Source organism: Notothenia coriiceps, unplaced genomic scaffold (genome assembly GCF_000735185.1).
Source record: "Notothenia coriiceps isolate Sejong01 unplaced genomic scaffold, NC01 NC01_scaffold00004105, whole genome shotgun sequence".
NCBI lineage: Eukaryota > Metazoa > Chordata > Actinopteri > Perciformes > Nototheniidae > Notothenia > Notothenia coriiceps.
In genome coordinates this window covers 288,270-312,233 of record NW_011336806.1, presented here as the reverse complement: position 1 = coordinate 312,233, position 23,964 = coordinate 288,270, and the positions used below count along the sequence as shown (strand labels likewise).

General features: G+C 39.9%; 1 protein-coding gene across 2 annotated transcripts; it reads left to right on the top strand.

Annotated features, from left to right (window-relative positions):
- Positions 1-5,149: 5,149 nt before the first annotated feature.
- Positions 5,150-20,966, top strand: st3gal4 (ST3 beta-galactoside alpha-2,3-sialyltransferase 4). Of its 2 annotated transcripts, none has more exons than XM_010767264.1 (10): positions 5,150-5,458; positions 11,765-11,832; positions 13,158-13,227; positions 15,000-15,081; positions 15,377-15,466; positions 16,757-16,854; positions 17,266-17,329; positions 17,740-17,835; positions 20,049-20,238; positions 20,739-20,966. In XM_010767264.1, the coding sequence occupies exons 3-10, from the start codon at positions 13,200-13,202 to the stop codon at positions 20,949-20,951; spliced, it is 861 nt and encodes a 286-aa protein (XP_010765566.1). In that variant the 5' UTR covers positions 5,150-5,458; positions 11,765-11,832; positions 13,158-13,199; the 3' UTR covers positions 20,952-20,966. The 2 variants fall into 2 exon arrangements, with proteins under 2 accessions (XP_010765566.1, XP_010765567.1); XM_010767265.1 differs by having other exon boundaries at positions 5,152-5,458; positions 20,049-20,251; positions 20,739-20,870.
- Positions 20,967-23,964: the final 2,998 nt, after the last annotated feature.

The window sequence follows — 23,964 nt, the reverse complement described above, 5'->3', positions numbered from 1 at the left end:
CACACACACACATAATTAAAGTATATAACCGAGAATAGAAAAGGCTAAAAACATCCATTGGGTTTTATGTGTGTCAAATTGCGCTAATTAGCTAATCACTATGTGAAACAGTATTTGTGGCACCTTTCAAAACTACCTCATGTTAAAAACTGAAAGAGATATTGAAAACAATTTTTGACGAGATTTGTAAAGCCAAAAGTCACACGGGTAGCCGGCACACTTTTTCCTACCTCTATTTCCTAAAATTATGTATGACATAATGTGAGAACTTTGGGATCAGCAGGTTTAAACTAATATTTTTCAGAGGTTTTGAAACCTCTTCTCTACTTTGGCAGTAGCTCTGAACATCCAGTCCTACACACCCATAATAAACATCTGAAATGCTTGGAACATTTCCTGAAATATAAACTGTAATAGTTAAAAAACTGTAATATCAAAAAGCTGAATACAATTTCAATACATAAATGTTGTTACGTGCCAGGCAGGCTGTACTTGTGTGGTTTTCCTTCCCTCCTGTGTTTTCTCTCTTCTCCCTGGCCCTTTGTCATTTCTCTAACTCCCCTCCTCGACTCCTATCCTCGATACTTAGTCCCGCCCACAGGAGATGCGAGCGGAGGAGCCGTGGAGGGGAGCCGAGGAGAGAGGAGGGGAAGCAGCAGGCGGTTAGAGAAATGAGAACTCCTCTCCTCTGAGCGGTCATTTTAAAGAGACGTCCATTAATGATGACAGGAGGCACAGCAGCCCTCTGTCTGATGGACAGATGGTTCATGACCACTTATATATTTACTTAATTAATTAATTCACAGTGCGGAATAATGAGACAATAACAGGCTACAGATGCGGACACACACACACACACACACACACACATATATATATATGTATATACTATTTATATAAATATATATAACATTTCAGAATCAAACAGAGCACTCTCATAATAACGTAACACAATCAGAGACTGGATATATAAAATATCGACTCTTTGTTTGTAGACACTAAACTACAGCAAATAAAGAGAGTAGGCCTGTTATACTGAGTGATATTACACACACTGCTCTGCTTTCTGCACGGACCTCACAGCTGTTCTCACTGTAAACATCGCGTCACGATGAAAGCAGTTAATAAAATAATATCCAGGGGATGCATGCAGAGCTGTCATTGGCTGAGATAAGAGATAAGTCCGTCTGTGCGTCACGACTCTTTGAAACATCTCTGTTCCCGGAAATGCATCCACGAAGGAGCCGTGGAGGACCGTGGAGGACCCATCAGTGTATCCTCGGTTATAGCTCCTCCAGAGAGCCTCCTCGACGCTCGATCCTCGGTCCTCGAAGTGCATTTAGAGAAATGAGATGTCCTTCAACATGGCGCGCTGAAATTCATTTCCGGGTCACTACCGGAGGACCGAGGAGTCGAGGAGTCGAGGAGGGGGATTTGATGAAATGAGAAAGGGCCCCTGCTCTCTGTCTGAAACCAGAGCCCAGTCTGCTCTGATTGGTTAGCTGGCCGGCTCTGTTGTGATTAGTGAACTGCTTAGAGATGTCCCGCCCCTTAGCCTATCACGTACAATGTGTTGGAGAGCTAGTCAATAGTTTTTTCCAGCTCTGAGTAGTTTAGTTAGTGAGGTTTTTGTTTGAGTTTTGGTTTCAAAGGATAGATGTAGAGATAGGCTTGGTTTTGTTATGCTTGTTTCTTTTGTTTGGCACAATCTCCATTGACTCCTCCTCCTCCTCCTCCTCACACAAAGAGTATTTCTGTTTTGTTCAGTTAGGTTTACAAGTAATAAACCTTTTGTCAACCTTTACTCTGACTCCCTCATAATTATTGGTTGTTGTGTGTTATTGTCTCCAGGTCCCCTAGACCTTAGTGGAGACGTAACAATGTTGTAAAAGTTTAAAGTTAGAATTAGGAGTTGCATTTTTTTTTGGGGGGGGAAAAAAACGGATTTTTCCCATTAAGTTACATTGAAGAAAAGCTGATTTATAAAAGTAATGTAGTTTATTGACAATATACTTGCTTTTTTAATCAAATGTTGTATGTCTTCTGGGCGACTGGCAGGTGTATTGGCTTGTGTTGCATTCAAATATGTTGCAAGTATTTTCTTTACAAATTCACCTTAAACCCACTTTGAATAACATTTAACCTGTGACTGATCAAAGCCAAACTAGGACAAAGTTTCCCTATTATGACATATTATACCTGTTGGGGAATAATTTCGCTCCTCCTTCGCCCTCTGACGCAGCTGACCAGCCTTGAGCAGCCGTTATCTCCCATAAGGAGGGGCTGCCCTCTCATATTGTTGATGTTGCCAGTTTATGACCGGGCAACTCTCGGTGAGAGATAGTTATTGTTGTGGGACACCTGGAACACATCCTTCTCGAGGTGTAGATGACCCCGAGCCATAAGCGACAACAACTGTGATTCAGTGTCCTCAGCTGTTTAGTCTATGTATTGAAGAATGTTGATTATTACACTCTGAACTACTTAAAACCTTGAGCTACAGGAGGGTTCTTCAGAATTGATTGTGCTATCTCAACCGTGTGGTCAAACCGTGGCCCGTGACATGTCTTGTGAATTCTCCGGCTGAAGCTTCAAATAAACCGTCAGTGTTTGCCATCAAAGCTCCAGCTCTCCTCGTGTCTTTCTGAGTCCTGACTCTCCATTGCTTCAGAGGTTTACCCCACAATACCCACATGGACTTCTGATCTCAGGTCTAACTCCAAAACCATATCATCTTCGGAAAGCCTGTCAACAGTCATGCTATATGTCAGCATCGCAGCACTTTTAGCATGAAGCAAAAAATAAAAGGGAGGAACCATTTCAAAAACCTCAGGATGGCAAGATGATTTGCTTTGGACCACCAACAGTATGGAAAAGCTCTCAGCTCTCAGTCATGGTGGTCTCTGATGGGCGTATACTCTGACCTGGATATTTCTTTTCATCTGTGGTGAGAAAATTCAGCTTGCCGTGCTATGGGAAAGCACCAGCTGGGCTAATTAAAGGAAAGCAGGAGATCCAAATATTTCATTTGGTTAGTGAATGTAGGCCATGAAATGAGACATCAGGAGGCTGGAAGTCAAATACAACAGCACAAAAGTTGTAATCACATTATAAAAGAAGATTTCTCTATTCAGTACAGACAGAATGAACAGCACCCATTCTATGCTGAGTCTGACATGAACCATAACTGAATAATGAAATGATGCAGGCTTGTGAAGGACTGATGCATGCAGGCTCACTCAGATTATTTACACAACGCCGACATTGTCCCGGCAAATATTTGCTTGACATGTAATCTTTAGGTTTACTTTTGTGCAAAGATATTTGTTTGCCAGCTGATAAATTAGAGGAGAGAGCGTTCATTTACAAACTAATTCAATAGTTGCCAAAGAAAACATAATCAGTGTTAAAAAAGGAATGAATTGTTTTGCTTTTATAATGACCTGAAAAAGAAAAAGCCTTCTTCATTAAATTATTTCGTATTATATGATACATGGACTAATAAAAAGATCTGGTTATTGTTAACACATTTCTAGTAAAGGTATCATCTATATAAGCCTGTTAAAAGCTCACTGAATATCTCCCTGAGTTTCAGTTTGTTATCTCCTAAATTTACAGAGATTTACAAAATGACAGCCAACAAAAACAATCCTCTCCAGATGTCGGTGCCTCTGGGAGAAGTGTACGATCGAGAAGAGATAAAGCAAAGTAGCAGAAGATCACTGACATAGAAAAAAGTTCATTAACCTCGGCAATTTAGTTCCAGACCCACAGGCAGTGTGCATTTCTGCAGCCATGGTATTTGGATGTGTCTGGATCTGCCTGGATCAATCATTAGAGAGGAACTTTGGTTCTTACAACACATTACTGCTTACCTGTGGGTGCCAACACAAACAAATGCATATTTCTTATTTTATCAACCAGTTTTACATTTAAAAGTGCCGGACAAATGCTAAAGGCCCACTCTGACCACACCATCAACTACCAACATTGGTTCTGAATGTATAGGTTCTTAGGCATGCAAAAGGGGCTTGAAGATGCTGAGAAGTCATAGTGCTACTAACTTCTCCCTTCCTAATAGGCACACATTTGTTGAATAGAGACAACACACTCATATCTCTTCCATCATTGGGTATGTTTAAACATGCATTATCATCAACTTGTCTGCACTTGTTATTGATGAAACTGGTATTGATGAAACTGATATGCTCGACTGTCTCTCAAATTGTAATGATTGTATGTATTACTTGAATTGTACTTAATAGACATGTTTTGGTTTTTGTCTTTTTGTTTATGTATGTCTGTAAGTTGCTGCTATTGTCGGGACCCCCTTGAAAACGATATGGTGCATCTCAAGGGGTTTATCCCAATAAATACAAATGCTTATATATACACTGCATCAGTTGAGGAAAAAGCATGCAAAGGAGTGTTGTGAAACGTGTGTGAGGACATCTACTGCTCAACCGGCTAGGGAACATTTGGTTTAACAAAGCATCAACATTTGTGTTTAAAGTTCACTTTAACTCAACATGAGCAGCAGCGATCTATAAGGGAATGATTAAAATCTATTCCAAGTTAAAATTTAACAGAGGTTCCAGAAAACATGTCAATAAAAGCTTGATTTGATTGTTTTCAAACACAGGATGGTATATTTAATTTAATCTTGTCACCAGTAGTGGAAATACATTTTCTAAAGTATAACATGTGCTGTAGTTAATTACATTTCTATTTTTCACTCTAATTATTTGACAACTATAGCGGGCACCTAATTTGCAGATTCAGATTGTAAATAAAACGAATTAATGATGATGATGAATACTGTGTTAAAAACATAAAGGACTCATACAATAATTAAGTACTGGTCACTCTGCTATCTGTTTAATGTAAAGGTTTAACAAAACACAGGCAACAACAACGTTTTTCCAGATGTTGTTCCCTCTGGTAATTAAGTCCAGTTTAAATCGGTTTGATGAGGCTTGATGGGGACAATAGTCAAAACACACCGGGTATCACATCGAATGTGAAATCTGTGTTTCTTCATGTCCAACGCCAGTACAGTCAGGTTGCAGCTTGTACATTTGTTCAGGGAATGGCATTTGGATTTGCTCTCCACAGTGCGCGTACCCACATGCGCATGCGTCCATGCTTTGAGAGAAAAGGGAACGCGCTGTAACAGAGAGAGAGAGCAAACCGCTATATGTGCCTGCGGAGTTCATGCTACTCAGATCAACTGAAAACTACGCCATGGTTCCTCTAACTGGTGTCGAGGGATGAACTTTGATTTCCACATCCTGTCACAACTTCTACCCGGGTTTGTGTGCGCGCTGCAAGCTGGGTATATCTCTCGATTTCCCAGGCAGCGTGTCATCAAACGCAACGTGAATTTGTTCCTAAATCATTGTACAGTACAACAGGCTCGCTCCACGGATTAAAGCTCATCTGTCGGGCAGCGCTGCTGGTAAGTAAGACCCTTTCGATCTAACGTGTGTTTGGAGTTTGTCTACATGCGACATGGGACCACCGATCTGATGTAAGTGGCCTCACTTGATCACAAGATTACATTAGATTACATTGGTTACTTGTTAGACGCTTTTATCCAAAGCGATTTACATACTCAATACTGTGGGCAATACCCACAGGGGCAATTTGGGGTGAAGTGTCTTGCCCAGGGACACAACGACATGATGACTGTAGTAGGGTTTGGACCTGTGACCCCCTGATCCGAACACAAACGCTCAACCCACTGCACCACACGCCTCCAGATATTAGATTTAATTTGACTGGCTTGACACGAGATTTGATTTCCAAATTGTTGTCAGTGTGTGTCTGGCTTTGTGCGTATGTATGGATAGACAGATAGAAGACTGGGCTTAAAAAGACTACTGCATTTGTGAAAGATAATGATACATGTTCTTGAATTGATTTATCCAGAGACGGTAATTACCTTCCCTGTCATCTGTGATATAGAATCTGAGTTGAAGTCGAATTTAAGTTACTGTAAAAAAACACGAGACAGGAAATGTAGATAGTTTTGAAGCATCAGTTCTGTGTGTTGTTTATTGCTGCAAACCCATGTTACCTGTGATGTTTTGCATTAATGGGGCTTGACATCTGCTATCATAACATTACCCTCTGTTCCCTGCAGCAGCCACTGCTGGGAAGCACTCGTCCTTGAATCAGTTTGGTTGCAGTCTGACTTTATTTGAACACACTTCTCTCCCTATCTACATTCATTTTAGGTAACAGAATCAGTTCTTGCATGTTAGTTTTGCAAGAACTAAAGCCACTTGTTTAATTTTGTTTAGTGTCAACAAAAGCATTACATGACAACAACTTAGAAGGGATATTATGAAGGGTTTTTTATTGTTCCATTTACATCTCTCAGCCTCAGTGTCCTCAGGTGGGATACTTAAAACCTTCCAGTTCTGTTGGGACTTCTCCCATGGCAACTGAGCCATGGACACAATCTCCCAGGATCCTTCAGTATTTCAAAAAAGAAGAATAGAAACCCAATACTTTATGTAAGAGCGGTTAACCTGTAGACCAGAAGAAGAAAACCAAAATGTTAAGCATGGTGGCTCAATACTACACCTTTTCATAACGTCCTTACTCTCTTGCTCTGTGCTCCAGCTGAATCAGGGCAGTACATGTCACACCATAAAGTCAGACTATTAAAGTGTAGAGCAAATCTTGATCCAACTTGTTGGTGGGAGGAAGGTCATTTCGTAAGTCAGCTTGATAAGACCTGACATAACAGGTTTGGGAATGTACAAACTTGGCACAGAAATGTTAATGGCATTTGAGATAATGTAGAATTAAATGGATTTTCTGATCCATTGCCACTAGTACATTTCCCTTTTTAGATTTTTTTGTGAGGGTTTTGCAACATTTTTGTTTGGTTGACTCAACTCTTTGTTGTGAATGAGCATTATTATGTAAACCTTGATGTCACAGGCTAAACTAGATTTCCTCCAGATGGCCAAATGAGACTGATTCAACAGTGAAACATTTGGCCTCATGCAGCAACTCTTTGATTTCTTCTCTTAATATATGTTCTCTTAGTTTTCTTTAAAAAGGCTAGTGTGTGGTATTTTGGGGGGATTGAGCATAATTTGAATACAAATTTCACAACAATGTTTTCAGTAGTGTATAATCCCTTGAAACCAGGATTTTTTCCCCCCCAGTTTAGAATGAGCCCTTAATATGTAGCCTACATATGGAGCAGTTGTTCTTACACAAAGTCCTCTATGTTGCACCACAGTGATTTTAAAGGCCTTTATTTTTTTGTATTAGTTCTTCAATTCTGGCGTTATGGCAGTGTATCAGATGGTCAAAGACAGTGTGTACAGGTGATGTAAATTAGCTAGAGCCAGTGTTTTGATTGCCTGTTTTGTTTGGTGTCAAGATCATCAGTGGTACAGCAGGAAAATGAAAAAGACCATAAGAGCAGTGAAGGCACACAATGTCAGCCAGGTATTGTTATAGTCAAAATTAATAATCCAATAGGTATAACAACTCTTAAACCTATAATAATCCAAACATTGAGTATTTACCTGAACAATAAAATGTGTGTTTCCTTGCCTAAGATGTACATGTATGTGTAAAACAAATACAAATATGTATAGTTCTATCATTAAAATAAATAGTGTTCACTTTATGGGATTTTACACTCTTAATCAGAAGTATATCTATTCTTCCTGCTCTCCACTTTGCTGTTTTTCTCAGTCTCTCTCTCCAGCTCATATTTTTGAAAAGCTGAAGGTCAGCTACAATATCTTTATGTTCTGCTAAATCACTAAACTGTCAAAAAGTATAAATGCTATTCGTTTTGCCAACAAACCTAAAACCTGATGAAACATATCATCCAAAAGGGGGCATTAAATCCTTATTATCTGTAGTTTATTGTGGTAGAAGCACACATATCATGCAGTCTCTCATTCCTGTCTCCGCGAAGGGCTACATGTCTGCTTTGTATTTTCACCTGAAGTTTACAGTAGGCTTTTTGTTGAAACGATAAAAGATGTTTTTTCTGTAGCTCACCTTGGGTGGCCAACCTAGATTATAGAGAAAAAGTGGTATTGTTCTGATAAATTGAACACTTGAATCGCAGTTATATCTTTGAGATAGATAGAAAGATTGATGGATGGATATATAGATGGATGGATATAAAGATGGATAGACAGACTGCTGTTTCATGGGGTTGTATAAGGTCACAGTAGCAGCCAGCAGCTACATAAGAGATACACTTTCTGCACAGATGTTGCATTTAATAGGGCTTAGAGGTATTTAGCTCATGGGAACTTCGTATCAGCTGCAACGGCACAATCTGCTATCTGCAGTAATGTCTACTTTCCCAATCTGATGAACACACATGGCCTCAAAACAACTGGCAAATGTTATCGTACTCTTGTTTTAAGAGCCCATTCTGCCCGATAAGAGAACAGAATGTAAAAGCTAGACTACAGTGTTCACTGTGTTTCTGGTCAATTGGGAAATTGCTTGAATTCACAATAACAATATTAGCTAGAGCTTTAACTGCATTATCATCAATTCTCTGTCTTGTATTAATACCTGTAATTTAAAGTGTTTTTAATAAATCTTTTTACTTAAAGGGCACACAATGTATAGAGAGGTGGTGATGAGGGTTAGGATTAGGGTGAGTGTCTATTGGACCAATTGCTCTTTTTGCCCTAAGGCCCCTAAATGGGTTAATCCAGTCGTATGTAGTGTGACAAAAAATGGCTCTTCTTATTAGCCGTTTCTCTCTCTCTCTATTCATATATTCTGGACAAATTCTTGAAGTCATTAGTTGATAAAAACAAAATGTAGATAAACTGAAGGCGTTACTCAATTAATGGATTTTAGTAGTAGTATTTGGTATCATCAATTCACTTTACATCTTTTATAGACATGTAGCCCCATGTACCTTTTACTTCCCTATTGGTGTGGACCTTTTGGATGGGTTTGGTCAAATTAGACCAAACCCATCCAAAAGGTCCACACGGAAAAAGACGTGCTTTTAATTCCTAGTTTATCAAACGTCCTCAGGGAGAAAACTAATTCCTGACTATCATGCTATAAAAGAAAGCTATATTGTTCTTATCATAGTCTTATAGCATCGTGCAATATACAGCCAGCAACAAACACTCACCGGCAGGTCTGACCCGAAAAACTTCTCCTGGCTAGATCTGATTAAGACCAGATGACTCCTAAAGTAGTGATAGGACAAAATTACTGAGTCATCCAAGACTGTACACACACACACACGCACACACACACACACACACACACACACGCACACACACGCACACGCACACGCACACACACACACACACACACGCACACGCACACGCACACACACACACACACATATTGAATTGATTTAATTAAAACAAGGGGCAGTGTACATTAATCAACATATTAAAAACATGTAAAAGTACTCAAATTAGCCAAAAGGCTAGTTTTCATCGATAGTCCCTTTGCCAGATGGTGATATACATCCTAAAACAATAATAAAGATACCACAACATTGTTATACCATTGTAAATATGTACAATAGATGACATCACTGAAGAATACACATAAGAGCAAGTCAATATAAATTTTAATCTGATTAATCTGATAGTATTAGAACATTGATATCATATAATGGTGAATGGTACATTCATTGCATTTATATAGCTCTTTGCTGCGCCTCAAAGCACTTTTACATACACATGTCAGCATTCACTCATTCACACACATGTGTAGAGAAGCAGAGGCTGCACTCACAAACCTTTGGCTATTTTTAACGACACCTATTACAATTCAATTTTCCAATGTCGTTTCCAAGTAGTAAGACCTACAGTTTGTTCATCCAAAAGAGCGCTCTGTTGATATTAAGGAGACAGGACTACAAGTATGAATCAAATGCTGCTGGCTAAATAAGATTGACTGTTTTGTGTTTTGATCAGTATGAGTCAACAAGTTGTCATGAAAGAAGGGAAACATGTTTTTGCATGGCTCTGGTCGAGTTCCTTCCTATTGTGAAATGTTAACTCAAGTGTCTGGAATAAAAGCGTTGATTATAGCCTTTGAATCCTTTTCTTTATAAAAGCAGTCGTGGCGTTAAAAATGGGGCGGATTGAGCCCCTCCGAATGGATTAAATTCTGGGATTATGTCATTTCGAGGTGGATTTTCTATTGTGAGCGGGACCCATTTGTGATTTTCTTTAGAGATTGTGTCTGTGGTTGAGTAAATCAGATGGTAGGAGAAAGGGGGTTGGATAAGAAGGTCATTTCGGGTCACAATTTATGTCTTTGTTGACGGATTCGCAAGTATTTCATCCATCTAAAACCAACACATTACATCTAAAAATAATGCTTTTAGGTCTTTGTTCGACGTGTGTTAATGGTGCAAGAACAAGTCGTGATGGTGACGTCTCACAATAGCTCAAGATGTATTTAATTTGTAATAAATTGGCGCTTTAAGGAGTCGCAAAGACTTGAACATCACTGTATAAATGCAATTTACCATAGTCTTATCCAACATCTTACTAAGCTACGTTAACACAAGACTATCTTCCACTGATGCTCAGTCATAGTATTTGGCTTCTCAGCCCTCACCTTTCCCTGGAATTTTGAAAGGAAGGAACCAATATAATAATAATAAACACCAACATTTCTTCCATCCCATGCCCTGGTTTTGCGGGAATGACGTCCTCTCCGCTGCCTGACTCATCTTTAATCACTACAGTGTGTGACTAAGCTCTTTTAAGTGGTCTGTCTGCATTTCGGTGGTCCATGGTTTGACTTGCAGCAATGCTGTTTGTGAAGAAGGGCATTTCTGACAGCACTAAATCTCACACTCATATCCCTCTCATCTTAAGGGCCCCCTATGCTGAATCACAGCCAGTCAAGTATTGTGCTGTTCTGGTATGTGTTGTCTGTAGTGTCGGGGGAAGGCCCTTTTGTCTCTTGTGCTTCACAGTCTTTTGAGCTACAGTATGACATAACTTCCTCATGGAAAGAGGAGGAGGGCAGGGTTGGTATGAAGTATTTTACCGGAAAGGGCTATGTACGGCTGCAACAAATTATTCCACTATACATTTGACTGTAACATGTCAGAATACCGCTCACATGCCAACAGTGGAATCTTTCACTTACATGTTTTGTCCAACTCACTGTCCTAATCGGAGCAAATCTTTATTCTATACTATTAAGTATGGAAGAATATCAGCCCATTTCAAGACTGTATGACATTTCTGGATTTCAATGTAGTTAATTTATTAACACAGGTGTTGTCCTCTTGTATCGATCCCTGTTCACTTGTGTGAGGATTATTCCGTACGCAGTCAAAAGAGCACATAAGGAGAACATCTTCAGGTTTGAATTAGGTGTCTTCAGGCTCTCCAGTAACAAACATTCAAGCCTTGGAGCACAAACAAAATGTGATAAAAACAAACAAAAAACTGCTGCAATCTCTTGGGTTTATGTGGGGCTTATTCCAAGAACCAGCCTGCTTCAACAGACAACAAGCTCTTACCTGATTCCGATCAGCTGTTTGTTCTCCTTGAGCAACTTTTATCTCTCCACCAGCGGCCACTTCCCTAACCTCACCCCACTGACTGATATTCCTACAAACCAGTTTATCTATATCTCTGCAATTTTTTTGTGCAATTTTCACTTCAAAATTGCGTTTTAGTCCCCTAATCTAGTACAAAGAGACAACAATTTGTTGCTCAGATATTCTCCTGTTGAAGTTCATTTTGTGTTTTTGTTACAGGGAGAGGCCCAGACTCACTACATCTGTACCACTGAGGACATATTCATTGGAAATGAAAGAGGGAAAAGGTAAGATGTTCTGTGGTAATGTGGTTGTCTTTGTTGGTATTTTTGTGGTGACTGCACAGCTCCCTGAGAAACTATTGTTTGCAATATTTTGAAAGTATATACGTTCAAGAAGTTTGTTGGTGATTCTGTACCAATCTGAAACACTCATCTCTATCAGCTCTTAAGCTGCATTAAGATTTATTGTCTTTTACTTTGTATAAAAGCATGTGAAATATGCCAACATTTACAACATTGTTTTAATCAACTAAAGAGCAAATAATTCAATTCAGCTTGACCATGAGCAAAGGCACATAGCCGTTGGATTCTTATTTAATTCAAGCCAATCACCCAACAAGAGGAACAAACTAATCTTGGTCATTTCCTTTAAAAAGAAGAAGACACATTTGGAGTTTGCTTCTCTAGAAATTCTCCTGTGTTATCGTCATTTCCTTAAACAATAAATGATGATACAAACAAAGCCCAGCCTGATATCCGGATCACGATAAAAACCCACCGTCTACAACACCAAGAAATGATACCCTAATTCAGAGGAAGCGAGTGTTGTGAAATTAGAGTTTTAAGGAGGGGCTCGAGTGGCCGCGTGTACTGTAGGGAAGTGAAATACAGAGCGTCCCTGTGGTGGTGTTAATCGATCATGTGGTTTCCGCTTCTTCGCTGTCTCCAAGTTAGGGTGTGCTTATTTACTGGTAGATCTACGGGGGTATTGCATTACTGTTGTTGCAATGTAGCAAGTACATGTGCACACAAGCCCATCTCAAAATAGATATTCAGCTGCTTCAGTTAGCTATTGATTCTGATGGGTTCCCCCCGAAGCGGTGTTAAGCATGCTCTGCAGCCATTTGGGTGCTATGCATGGTCCCTAAATCAGAAAGACTGTGAATAACAAGTGCATGGTACAGTAAGTAGACATGTGCATGTAACAGTACACGCACTTTAATCTGGTTTTAACTGTAATCTGACCTATCCCAAGCAGCAGTGGTAAAGCCAAAGTGATGCAGTTGGATCAGCCCCCAGTTCAGGGAGCAAGTATCAAAGTCTAGTATGATCCTCTTAAAATGATCGGCCTTCATATGCTGCCTCCTGTCTCTCTCTCTTTTGCACACGTCTTTTTACGTTTGATTGATTTGTTCTCCGCCACTCGATTGTATCTGAGTCTTGCTATGAGAACAAACATTGCATGTTATTTGACTTCATGACTCTAAGAGGACAGCTCCATTGTGTGTTTTGTGTTATGGTTCTTTACCCAAAACCTCTTCAACACACAGCAGTGTTTGAAGGAGGTGCTTATACATTTGGTGTTTGTGCTTTCTGTACCTGTTCCCCAGGATAATCATGCACTGTGTAGACAGGAGAGGACTAAGGAGCACATGAAGATGTCCCAGAAGGCAACTAAAAGTAAGAACTTTTGCCGTGGGTGTTTTTGAAGTAGATGTTTCATTACTATTTCTCTCACTTGATATTCAGTAAAACACTCGTCTGATATATGTGTAATTTAAGGAATCAAGGACCAAAATGCAAATGTTTTCACCGATTAATGCTCAGATTTCTTTGAACCACTATTACTTGTTGTTATATGCATTGGTTACCTGTGATCAGTACCATCTGTTACCTTTATCACGTCTTTAAAATCAGCAGAAATGTATCTGTGACGATTGAGGTCACAGATTAAGATAATCCAAAATCATCAGAGCAGAATGACACTGCACTTACAGTTTGCAACATCAGTTTTGTTGCGTAGCCACACAACATCTACGCAAAAAAAAACCTCATGTCTTGTTTAATGTTTTGCCTAAATTGTTGTGGGAAAAAAAACATAAAGTTGATGTTTTTTAGGTTATTCACTCTTAATGTAAAGCAGGGCTCTTGCCTTTATGCTGCAAACAAAAAACACCCACAGTGATTCATTTTCAACAAAGCCTGGAGCGGCAGTTGATCTGAAGTTTTCTGTATTTTGTTGTAGCATAAAAAATGTCCTGTCACTAAATCTCACTGTCTTTACTTATTTGGAATGTACTAGTTTGTATACTTAAGAGATATTTTGTGTCTCCTCCGCACACAAAAAAGAAACACCTACAGTCATCTTTACACTAGGCTACATTTGACAATACATAGGTGGTTTCAATCTTTTCATTTTCATAACACTTAGAACATGAACTCCCAGATTAAATTATTTTATCTATTCATATTTTAGAAAGTGTATTCATGGTCATGGAAACTAGACGGACAGGTTGGAGAGGATTTTACAAGAAGCTATTTATGAAAATAGATTTTAAAAAAGCATGAAATTCCCTGTACTTAATAAAACGGATCTGTCATCATTCAAAAAAAGTTATTTTAATGTATTTTTACCGGGACAGTAACTTGATTTTATCTTTTTTTTTATCTCTTAAACTGCACTGTAACTTTTTATTCATGTACTTTTTGTTAATGTATTTTTTATTTTAATGTTTCTTTTATTATCTTTTCTTTTTAATGACGGTTTTGAAAGGCCTTTGTCTGAATGTCTTTCATTTTTGTAAAGCACATTGAATTGCCTTGTGTTGAAAGGTGCTATATAAATAAACTTGCCTTGCCTTTAGTCCCTGGACAGACAGATGAAAATATCACCTTTATAAATGGCAGTATGTTAACCCAGTACAGACGCTCGTAGAGTGTAATGATATCGTGTCTTTTGTTGGTTTGGCAGGTATTTATTTCTCCTTAAGTAGGATGAGTTAAATGTACAGTCTCAATTTCACAGTTGCTGCGATGCTGGGCCCATTCATTTAAAGTTGATTTGAATCTTCCTTTTCCGTTTCCATTCAAACATTTTGCATCTGTACAAATTTCGTTTCCTGTAGACCTGTGCCGTTAGCTCTAAATAACAAGTGGCACATGCAGAAAACAGTTTCAGTTTGATCTTTCAGTAACCATTCTGGTTCTGGTAATCTGTGTTCATTGGGACGCCAACTCTTGAGCCGTATCTTATTTCAAAAAGTTGAATGTGTTGTTAAATGAATCACAATTAGAGTGGTTTATTTTCTATCATTGGGTCATTCCTTACTGCAATCTCTACATCAACTGCTGTAACATCAAATACATCTCACTTTGAACTAAGCTATTGGTTGTATGCTTTATTTGATAACTCAGTTTTTTTAAACCTCTGTTTTTGTCTTCTTTGAATCCAGCATGGTGCCTTAGGCTTCTCCCAGTGCTCTTCTTCTTCATCTCCTTTGTCACATACTACTACTCCTTTGCCATACTTCAGAGGTAATTACACACACACAAACACAAGCATGTCTTTTTTTCCTGGTTCCTCTCCGTATTGAGGTCACAAAATTACAGAAATGCCCATTTCTGGTAAAGAAAAAAGTAATCTCATGAGGTCTGTTTAGTGCTGAGTCATTTAAAGTTTACCCACATATGGTAGTCTTTGCTGCTGTTCAATTTAAACCCTCACACTTGCCCATTCTTGCACTTTTTAAATGTTCTGGGCCCAGTTTCTGTGTTTTTATGGATTCAGCAGCAACGTTCATGCCAGTTGTGGTGATTATCTGTCTTTCAGCTACGGAGGCACCAACAAGTCTCCGAACAGTAGCAAGTCGCTGTGTGCTGGCTGGCTATCCCAAAAGAAGTGGGAGAGCCTTAACTTTAAGTGAGTAATGGCATGTCTGTGTTTTTTTTTGTTTTTTTACAAACTGGAGGGAGTGGATGGCTTATTAAGGGGAGGAAGGTATGCCAGTATTTTTATTTGAGCATAAAGTGCCAGGAGTCTAAGAACTGTTAGGCCTGCTTTTTACTAGTCATGAAGGAAAAGCAGTGAGAAAGAACAGGACTTATTACAGTATGAAAAAACTTTTTCCTCTGAGTCAGGTACATTTCAGTTACTCAAGTTGATCAATGTTTGATGAAATTGCTGAGGGAAGAGATAATATAAAATCCAAGTTTGCTCCGAATTAGCTCTTGATAAGGTTGGCCAGACAATAGTTTGTTTGTGCTCCTCAGGTTCTGCCTCATTAAGCAATCATTGTTCCACAGTCCCGAGCCGCTTCTCTTGCTCTCTCTATCAGTTTATTCAGCTGAAAAGGTAGTGTTGGCCTTTTTTTCTGGCTCTGTTCTGCTACAAAACAGTGGTATGCTCTCCATCTGGTTTATCCAAGCCTCCTCAGAGGTCACTGTTTATTTTCTTTAGCTCATTAGACCTGGCACTGCCCGCCCTTTGACCTTTTTAAACAGTCAAGATTCGTAATCCCCTGTGTTTGCCCCAGTTAAAGAACATGATTTGCATTCTCACATAAAGCCAGTGGCTGGTTGTTCTCTGGTTTTCACATCAGTCATTACAGGCACAACGAGGGCTTTAAGGCAATCGTACTGACATTTCTCTAATTAGACCGTTCCCCGGAGATTTATGCTGATCCCCTGCGAAGAGCTAGCTGGCACACGAGGGTAATAACTGTCTGATAGAATCGCAGTCAAAGACAGTAGGTCATAAACAGCTGGAGTCTGAAGTCAGGAAAGCAACTGTTTCACATATTACAACCTGCCGTATTTGTCTCACTCCACAGGCTCTCTGAATGTTATTGTTTTTTCTCCCTCTCCCCGCGAGAGAAATGCCAACAGGAGATTTTAATGAGGGAAATCACGCTTGAATGACATCATGTACATGGCTGGTTTATTTACAATGAGTCTGCTTTACCTGCTTAATAGATAACAGGAACATTTGGGAAAGTCAAGACAAGCTTTCCATGTGCCAATATGAACATGGCTCTGTCGGTCTGTCCATTGTGTGGTTTCAAAGTTGTTATAGCTTTTCTCCATCCTCGCTGTCTTACGCCTCATTCATATCCTCCACCGCAAACCATCGTGTGATATAATTTATACAGTGAAGCCCTGTGCACTGCAGTATCATGTTGAAATTCCTGCTCTGACATTTTTTTTCCTGCAGCATTAGCAGACAGACTCGGCTCTTTCTGAAGCTGGAGGATTTCTTCTGGAGGGAGCATCTGTCAAAGCTGGCATTACCTTATGGCATTAAGGGCAGTGGTATGTTGACTTTATGTTATGCTTCCTTTACTCGGCACATGTATCATCCTGCTTGTTGTATGAACGCGTATGTTCTATACTTTTTTTGAACGCCTTTGCAGATTGGGTTTACAGATCTACAAAAAAGTCTTTATCTTTACAGCACACACATCCCGGTTCCCCAACAGAATGGGCTTATGACCATAGTTTGCACTGATGCCTTACTGCTATCAGGGCTTTGATCAAAAAGATCACACAATCTTTATACAGCACTTTGGTCATGCTCAAATCAGTAAGGAAACGAGATTAAAGATATTCACAGTTGAAGTACTACTAGGAAGTTTTTAACTTTCTTTTTGTTGCCAATGAACATCTGTTTTAAAGATTTCAATCAGCTATTTCAACTTCTCTTTTTCTAACTTTCCCACTCAGAACTACTGCTACTGCAAATCCTTGCTGTTACCGCAAATTATCAGGTGCCAGAAAACATTGAAAAGTAAGTTTGAGCGAACTTCAGCCTAAAACTCCTATATTACAGAAGTTATGTTCTAATACATTTAAAAATCCAGGATTAGTGCCGTAGTTTCCACAGGTAATTGACACTACAACAGGAATATTTCTCACAAAAGTTATGATTGGTTGAAGATGTTTTCCAGCTGTGGTTCTGTAACATCCTGTTACACTTTGTCAGTCCTGCTGCATGACTTCATTGCTGTGATTATAGGTACTTATGGGTAGCTGCTTAGCCGCATAACTGTCCCTCATTATGGTCAAGAAAGCACCTTCGGGCGCTATTTCTCTGCTGATAAATATGTTGTCAGTTACAGTATGTCTCCCCACATTTAGTCTTTTATTGTACTAAAACTTGAAAAGACTCATGTTTGCATGTGGTGTTTTTCTCCTCAGCCTGGAATGCAGAACCTGTGTAGTCGTGGGCAACGGCTTTGCCATCAAAAACAGCTCGTTGGGAGGCATCATCAACAAATATGACGTGGTGATTCGGTAAGCAGGAAGGAAGGGATCAGATCAATCACATTTGACATTACATTAAATGTCATTTAGGTCATGCTTCTATCCATAGTGACTTACAATAAGTGGAATAAACCATGGAGAGACAAACTCAGAACAACATGAAAAATGCAGATATATTCACTTGAACTACACAATTCGTTTCAAATCGGCTTTCCCTTTTAATAGCTCAAATATTTAATAATTTAAAAAAATTGTGTTGGTTTTAATGACCAAGGAACAAAGGAAACAATGTTTAGTTATAATTACATTTACTAGCAATTTGACATGCTGCCGATAGAAAGAAAGTTATGAGTTTTGTAAGATTCATAAACTTTTGATGCATTTTTAATCCCACTTCAAGGTAATTGTTTTTGGGAGAAGAATGTTTAACATTCTTTTATCTTACAATATCTGAACCGTGAGAACAAATTATAACATTTTTAATCAATAGCCACCCTCTTGATTCAAGATTGTTCTTATACATTAAGAACAGATGGATCCTTGTTAGATGAAAAATGAATAGTGAAAGTGCAGATTTTCCCCGCCTCTTAAAGCAGGGTATGAATTCACTCTGCTGTACACTAATGACGGACTGCATCCGACTGTGTGACCCTGACACAGAGCTGTCCTCTTAGCAATTAGTAAACTTTTCTTCAGTTCTTTTAAATGGGGAATAGAAAGTGTTTAGTTTACTCAGAGACAAAGGCACTCTGCAAATCTGACTTTACAGCCTTGGAATGAACACATGCATTCTGAGTTTTTATAAGCCTCTTTCAAACAGCCCGAATTTGGCCTAGCCACAATGCATTTTTCTCTCCCCGTCATCCCCCCTCCCCCCTCCTCTTCTCTCACATCTATCCCTCTCTCAGAAGCTAACCATTCCCTGGCCAATAGAGCAAGGTTACTGTCATTCAAAGCTTGCGTTAGAGTTTGACGTTACTGTGTTTTTTTTCTGTCTGTCATAGAAACACAGACTTTAAGTTTTCCAACACGCATTCTGTTCTTTTGGGCTCATTAATTGATCATGGAATAAGTTATGAATTGTTTTTTGGAAGATTCAATTATTTGTAAAGAATAACAAAGCAGAAGTGCCTTCGTACCCGAGAGGTTTCAGCGCATGCCACATCACTGCCACGTCCCCAGTATCGATTTCAACCTTGGGATTTTTGCTGCATGTCATACTCCTCTCTCTCCCCCCACCCCGCCCATTTTCACTTTGTTCCTTTGCTGTCAAATAAAAGCAAAAATGCCTTTTTAATATCCTTTTAAGTAGAGCAGGGATGTTCCCAGACTTTTAAATGCCTGAACACTCTGTGAGTTAGGTGACCTTTTTGCAGCCCTTATTTTTTACTGCCATTTAAAAACCTGTTTTTGATTGAGAGTTGACTCTGCAAAGTGACAGGTTTTATCTATAAGGGACAGAAGAACTGGAAAAACATCCTGATTGCTGTCTTAACAAATATTTAGTTTGTGTGTCATATTTCTTATCAAGCAGGAATGGAACAAACATGAACTGATGAAACTGTGGCTTCTGTGAATCACACTTGTTTGATAAGATAAGATAATTGATTTTGTATTATTTTGTAGTTTTTTTGCTTTAGATTGTTAGTTGGCTAACTAAACCGCTAGCTTCTTCTTTTAATTTATCAGTCTTTTGACCAAATGAGGCATGTTCCTAATATTCTAATCCAACAATTACTTTGTTAGCAATAGCATACTTCCATCAACATGACTGAATTCTATGAAGTGTCCCACACGGTGTAGGTTACTGTTCAAAAAGGCTCCGTTCCAGGGCTGTTTTGTTCAGTAATTTTGTTTGATTTTAGATGTCAACGGTTGTTTGAATGAGGTTTATCTGTAAAACATAACCCGAAAGTTGTGGTTTCACTACGTCTCTCTATTTCTGTGTAAACTTTTGGTTGGACTCGTATGTGAAATTGTTTACACAAAGTTAAAAGTTTATTTGGAAAGCTCTAGGAAGCTCACACTGCTTATCCAGATATATGATGTTAAGCCAGAGATGTGTTGCCCGAAAGAGATGTGGCGAAGGCAGAGTTAGCATGAGGCAGGATGGACATGCTCAACAACCTTTTAGTGGTCCCGATGCGGTTTAAACAATCTGTATGGATGATTACAAAAAAATGGAAATCAAAACAAACCTGAAAATTATTGTCTCTAAATATAGTATCGTGTCCCTGCCTCAGGTTGAACAATGCCCCAGTGAGAGGATACGAGGAGGACGTGGGGAATAAGACCACTATGAGGTTTTTCTACCCTGAGTCGGCCTCGTACAACCCGGGTCTGAACAACGAGCCCGGCACGCTCATGGTCCTGGTGCCTTTCAAACCGCAGGATCTCCGCTGGTTCAAAGAGATCCTCTATAACGAGAAGAGGGTACAGGCTATGTGTGAGAATGCACTCTATCTCACACAAACACACACAAACACACACATGCTTTCCTTCTTACTTTGTCTCACTTTCTTACTCTCCCTCTCGGCATCAAATAAACACTCTCCGTTTAGCTTCTTTCCCAGCCCTTGCCAGCCATCCACATCATGAAGCAAATACTTAAAAGGTTCGACCCTCAGTGATGCCAGTGCCCTTCAGCTATAAATGTAGTTTCCATTACAGACATCCTTCACTCTGTTGCTCGGGGCACCCAAGGCCTCCTTCTGCTAATAGTTGCCAGGTCATTACCGGCTCATTTGCACATCGATTTAGTTGCCTCCAGACATGAGGGAGTCACAGGTTCAATTGCATCTTTGTTTGTGCAAATGAACTGTGGGCCAACTAAAAATAGCTACGTTTTTTCTCATGTTCTGTCCTTTCTGTTTATTTTAATTTCACAACATCCCATGTCTCATCTTTTATCAATGTTTATGCGTGATTTCCAGGTCAGAAAAGGCTTTTGGAGGAGCCCTCCTCAGATCTGGTTGGGTGACTACAGTAAAATAAGGGTGCTGGACCCCCACTTTCTGCACCAGACTGCAGACAGACTGCTCCGGATCCCTCTGCAACCCAAGAGCAAACAGGTCAGAGATCCACTTACATGTGTCTGTTTGAGAATAATGAACCATAACTTTGGTGGCAGTCCTTTTTTAAAATGAGCCTTTTGTGTCAAACTCAAAATATTTTTCCCACTAGTACCTTCTATCGTGTTTGTTCTGCTTCTCTCATACCTCCCTTTTTCCCTTTCTGCTCTTCACTTCTCCCCACATGAATGTTAACAAGGCTGGATGGAGCATCCACTGATTAGCCACAGCTCCTCCAATGATCCGTCTTGAGCGCTGTGATAAACAGTTTACTGGAAGAGGCATTTCTCTCGAAACGTGGCCGGTTCAATAGCCATTTTTAGGATCCAATTACTGCAAAACATGATGAAGATTAGCTTCTGCTTGGCATTCTGGCATATCATTACAAGATAAGCTCCTCGTTCCTTCTGGGACACACTGTGAATCCCTGTCAAAATAATTGTTTTTTGAAGGAAAGCCAGAACATTTTTATAAATTTGAACCAGATGCTCTGTTTTTAGAAGAAAAAGGACCAGTGTTTGGTCTCTAAGGATGATTATTGCTGTTTTCTCAGGGAAAATCTCTGGATGGACAGTTCAGTCGATCTTTATTGAGCATGATTTGTGACTTTTGGGGTGGAGTGGGAACTCTCTAAAGACAAGACAACTTCAACAACACAGAACAAACGAAAGAAACCTAATCATAAACAGATTCATGAAACTACTCCGGCAACGATTGCACAACGAGAAAACCTGACGCATGACATTTGTTCTGCAGTTTGCAATTGGTCTGTTTTGTTTCACAAATTGGACACCACTTGTTTGGCTGAGCTGATTGGATTTCGGGCCATTACTCATGTAGTGAGTTTTCTCTGGCCCATGCATCCCATCTCCCCAGCGGGGCTTGTTGTGTGTTTGGTAGGGATCGACTCTGACATAGGCCGGAGCCAAGAATCTTTTTTGCTTGTTCCCCTCTCCTGAGCCCGTTTTTTTGTCAAATAGTGAGTATGAGGGAGGGGGGTTCCCCTCCCCTTTTTAGTCCCCCCAGTCTAAAAGGGGACTAAAAAGTCCCCTTTTACACTGCAGTACAAACACAACGGGCCGATGCATGAGAAGAGTGGGCAGTGGAAGGCAGCGATCCTACAGGCGGTCGCCCGACAGGAGCTCTGCACCATCTGCACAGACAGTATGGAAAAGGCCAGGGGAGGAGGAGGAGGAGGAGGAGGAAACATATACTGAAGCAATAGAAAGAACTGGGATATATTTCCGAATGAGAATCAGGAAAATGTCCCACAGCAGGGACATTTATGTGGTTACAGCAGAGTGAACAGTGCAGATAGAAGAATTCAAATACAAATAAGTACACGTCCAAAAAGGTAAAAGCAGTGAAGAAGAACCCAGTAGTGAATAGAAAAAAGTAAATAGTGCGTGGTGTTATTTTACAACACTGTTACAGTAATGCAACAAAAACAGCCTGTAACAATTGTAAAATAGTATAGAAAACTAGTGCAGCCTGTATCCGGTGGTTCTGCTGCAGGAAGAAAGGAAAGAAGATAAAGAAAGAAAGAAAGAAAGAAGTTATCTGTATTCAGGGCTGCAAATATATTTATTTGTCCTTAAACACTAGTGATTTAACTCCCTTAACAAACTAGTAAACCTAGATTCTTCTCTCCTGTCTTTTTCTGTGTCCTCCGTCTTTTCTTCTGTTTCTCTCTGGTATTTTTTCATTTGCCAAATAGCAGCAGGAGTCCTGACTGCAGCAGACCTCCTTTTTGCAGATACTACCCTCAGCTAATGACCCTGCCAGATAGCCAAGGACCCCCTTAACACACACATACAGTACACACACACACACACACACACACACACACACACACACACACACACACACACACACACACACACACACACACACACACACACACACACACACACACACACACACACACACACACACACACACACACATTTTTTGTATTTCAGACACACATGCACACACATAACTCTTATGTTCACACCCATCTTCACAAACACAACGCTGTGTTCAGCTCTTGTAGGTCTGGCTTGCAGCGGTGACTGTATGAACCCCCACCCCCTCTCTCCCTTCTCCCCTCTCACCAAGGCTCCATGGGCCTGCGTCCAAACTATGTGCCGGGCCGCTGCTGAGCTCTGGTGTTCGCCTGTGTGCTGGCGACCACATGAGGCTAATACACACAGAATGTCAGCTGTGTCCCATTGTGGGGTGCTCTTCAGTTTCAGAACTGAAGAAAAACATCAGTAGTGCTCACGGCAACAGCGAATTGATCCTGTGTAATGTTTTAGATCCTAAAGAAGACAGGACAGGAAAGAGGCCGTGTTTCAGTATCTTATCGAGGCTATCCGGTACATGTGGCCTTTTGTATCACTGCAGGAAATCTCACATTTTTTTTGGATTTGTTCATAATGATCAACAAAAGAACTTAAGCCCAGCTATGGACGGATATCTCTTTATCAGACGGTTTGTATCAAGGCAACCTGAAGTAGAGAGCCCATCTCTTAGCTAATTTATAGCAATGTCCGAGAAACTGGACCTTTTTAAGAAAACTTATTTTGCACACTTACATCTGAGCTGTTATACCTACAGTCGGGCCCGGCTAGTAGTGTTAAATAAATCCATAGTATTACAACAAAAGTGCTTTAAACGAGGTAAATTACGAATGTATGTTCTCAAAATTCGATTTTGCCAAAGCGAGCCCTTTTACTATAATAATACTAATATGTTATGTATTATATAAACCGTATTCAGGGCCGGCCCTAGACTTTTGGGGGCCCTAAGCGAGCTTTGGCTTGAGGGGCCCCCCCTCACTCTAGCGCGTTCTCACTACACACAACACGGAACCAACTTTTGTTGTATGATGTTAGCATAAGCACACATGTTGTATAAATAAGCATGTAAACACCGTGGACCTAACCTCCTCTAGGGGGGTCCGGGGGCATGCTCCCCCGGGAAGATTTGTTTTGAAATATGGAAGTTAAAACATCAATCTGGTGCACTTTGAGAGCAAAATTAAGAGATATATGGATACATCTCTCAACACCCATATGAAACAGAACTGTAAACAGATTTACTT

What these genes read in the sequence shown, in the direction of transcription:
- st3gal4 (XM_010767264.1), top strand. Translation starts at nt 13,200, where the DNA reads ATGAAGATGTCCCAGAAGGCAACTAAAA. An exon ending in GTGCCAGAAAACATTGAAAA is followed by an intron (nt 17,330 to 17,739) that starts GTAAGTTTGAGC and finishes TTTTCTCCTCAG; the next exon opens with CCTGGAATGCAGAACCTGTG. An exon ending in AAATATGACGTGGTGATTCG is followed by an intron (nt 17,836 to 20,048) that starts GTAAGCAGGAAG and finishes TCCCTGCCTCAG; the next exon opens with GTTGAACAATGCCCCAGTGA.